A 2,595-nucleotide genomic window follows, 5' to 3' on the forward strand; every position below is an offset into this window, starting at 1 on the left:
GTCGAGGGCCCCTGTTCTTTAAGGGAGAAGAGCACCTGGCGATCATCTCACTGTGGGGAGAGTAAATCACGTGCTCTCGAGCCCGAATGCTCAGCCCTCTGACGCTGCTGTTTCTTCCTCTGAGGCTCCTGAGAGCGGAGAAATGGGAGACCCCTGGGGCGGGGCCACTATCATGAAAGACGGTGATCCTCAAGGGAAGGAAGGCAAGACTCATGCTCTCGCAGTGAGAGCAGTCTGTCTCAACAAACACAATCTCAGCATGGGTGCGGCCCAGGCAAGTGGCGCACTCACTGTAACCATCCGAGGCATCCAGGGCCACCCTGCACAAGCCGCATTCATGGCACGACATTTTGAATCAAACATAGCAGGAAATTTGCTCATAATTTGATCTTTTGGGTTTGTTGGATAGCCGCAGCGGGGAACCGCTGAGGGAAGAGCATCTTTCTGCTGCCGGGGCACTTCTACAGCGAGTAGCAGGCTTCTTAGTTCTACTTCAGAGTACAGCAAGAAGATGATCTTCACGCTAAAGGAGAAATATTCGAATTAATGGAATTCAGCTCTGACTTATATAGGCAGTCTGCCCACCTATTTTGGTGGGCTGAAATGCCTTTTTCATGCATTTGAATAGTAAAACATCTTCTAAGAACATAAATGTCAATGTAACAAGTCAGTGGTGTCACATTGTAGGATTGAGTACATTTGCTAAGGAAAAGAAGTTTAAAGTCTGTCAATAGATTGAAGATTATTCATAAATTTTAACCGGTTATTGATTCTGTCCTGATACTGCACAAGGACCCTTTAGGCAAGAGCAGGTTTTCTGTGATTTCTTTATGCTTAAGCATTTTTAATACACAACCTCACTTCCTGTTTGGGGTCTTCATGTTAAAATTCATCAATGTGTTACAGGGAAAAAGTTATGAAAATAAAAGTCAGATTTGAAGATCACCTGACCCAATGTTAGTGAACATTACTAAAACATGCTGGAAAATCTAGCTGGGTGAACACTGGTTATCAAGTTTATAAACAATGTTGTAAGAAGACAAAATTAGCAAAAAATTATGAATGATTACATCCCTTACTAAACAAAAATATATGGGAATATACAGTTTTTACCAATTAAATATGTTAGAAACGATGCATCATGATACAAATGCCAACCTGTATCAATGCATACTTTTTTTATATCGATTCATCGCATCGTTAACTTTTATTCCGATGCGAATCAGTGAATCTTACCATCCCTGATATATACACACATTCACGGAATGAGTAGATTTCTGATTCCCAGCATGCTTTGCTTCTGACTGTTAAGGAGAGTAAATGTTTAAATTAAATGTTATTTCATGTGTTTTTGCTCAATATTAATATAGGGGGAGATCTGTTAGGTTTTTAATGTTGCATTTTTTTGGAATTTAAAAGGCTTTCTGGCAATTCTGAGTTTTTGGGGTTACCGTTGTGCTGAAGAGTAGAGCCTGTGGTTAGGCTGACGATTGGCTGAACACCACAAGACAATATGATACTTAAAAAAGTAATAGCTGTGCACTCTTCAGCACAGTGAACGTCTCTTTGCTAAATACTTTAGGACATGCAGGTATGCTTGTGCTAATGTTGACTAGCTATATATGAAAGTCAGCACAGTGAACGTCTCTTTGCTAAATACTTTAGGACATGCAGGTATGCTTGTGCTAATGTTGACTAGCTATATATGAAAGTATACATATATAATTCAATTTATTATAAAATCTAAGCTCTATATTATATATTTCTATATGTGTGTATACATTGCATGAGTAAATATATGTTCGATATATTTATACACATGCAGTACCATGTCTTATTATATGTACATCTATATGTCATGAAGTGTATTACTGAATATATTATGATATAAGTAAATATATTGTCACATATTTTTCACTATATGGAAAGTGGCAATTCCTTATGTGTTATTCAATATATTGCAATATAATAACACAATATAATACTAATTAGAGTTAAATCATTTAATATATTGATCATTCATACATAAGGAAATTTATTTTCTTTGTGTAAGGGTTAACCACTTCTGCACTCATGAAATGTTTCTCTGTGAGTCTGCTCTCACATCAGGATCTTGCTCAAGTCCACTATGATCCTGTTCTTCTAGAGCTCTGTTACCTGCAGGAACTGGATGTGATCCTGTGTGTGTGAAAGATGCTCCAGCTCAGCGTCTCTCCTCCTCAGATCATTGATCTCCTGCTCCAGTCGCTCCAGTCGTCCTTCAGCTCGTCTCACTGCAGCCTTTTCCTGAACTGTGATAAGCCGTATCAGCTCAGAGTGGCTTCTCTCAATGGAGCGGATGAGTTCAGTAAAGATCCTCTCACTGTCCTCCACTGCTGTCTGTGCAGAGCGCTGTTAGGACACACATCACAATCACACATGGCTTCAGTGGGACTGAAAGACAAGAGTCCTAACTGACACTGAGACAAACTTCTCATCTTCTCCAGACTCACCTTATGAGACTCCACAGCCTCTCTTAGCTGCTGAAGATCTTTTTCTCTCTGCTGGATTCTCTGCTGAAACTGCTTCTGCATCTCCTTCAACTGTGTCTGGAGG

At 39.8% G+C, this 2,595-nt stretch overlaps 1 protein-coding gene across 1 annotated transcript in view; it reads right to left on the minus strand.

Annotated features, from left to right (window-relative positions):
- Window positions 1–676: 676 nt before the first annotated feature.
- The window catches only part of LOC107575248 (E3 ubiquitin/ISG15 ligase TRIM25-like), an 8,520-nt gene continuing 6,601 nt past the window's right edge, over window positions 677–2,595 (minus strand). Inside the window, exons 2-3 of the mRNA XM_016261661.1 lie at window positions 2,471–2,588; window positions 677–702 (exon numbers count right to left, since the gene is read on the minus strand). Coding sequence (XP_016117147.1) covers window positions 677–702; window positions 2,471–2,588 — 144 coding nt within the window. The remainder of the gene's footprint in view (window positions 703–2,470; window positions 2,589–2,595) is intronic.

This window comes from Sinocyclocheilus grahami, unplaced genomic scaffold, assembly GCF_001515645.1.
Source record: "Sinocyclocheilus grahami isolate Dianchi unplaced genomic scaffold, SAMN03320097.WGS_v1.1 scaffold2527.1, whole genome shotgun sequence".
Taxonomy (NCBI): domain Eukaryota; kingdom Metazoa; phylum Chordata; class Actinopteri; order Cypriniformes; family Cyprinidae; genus Sinocyclocheilus; species Sinocyclocheilus grahami.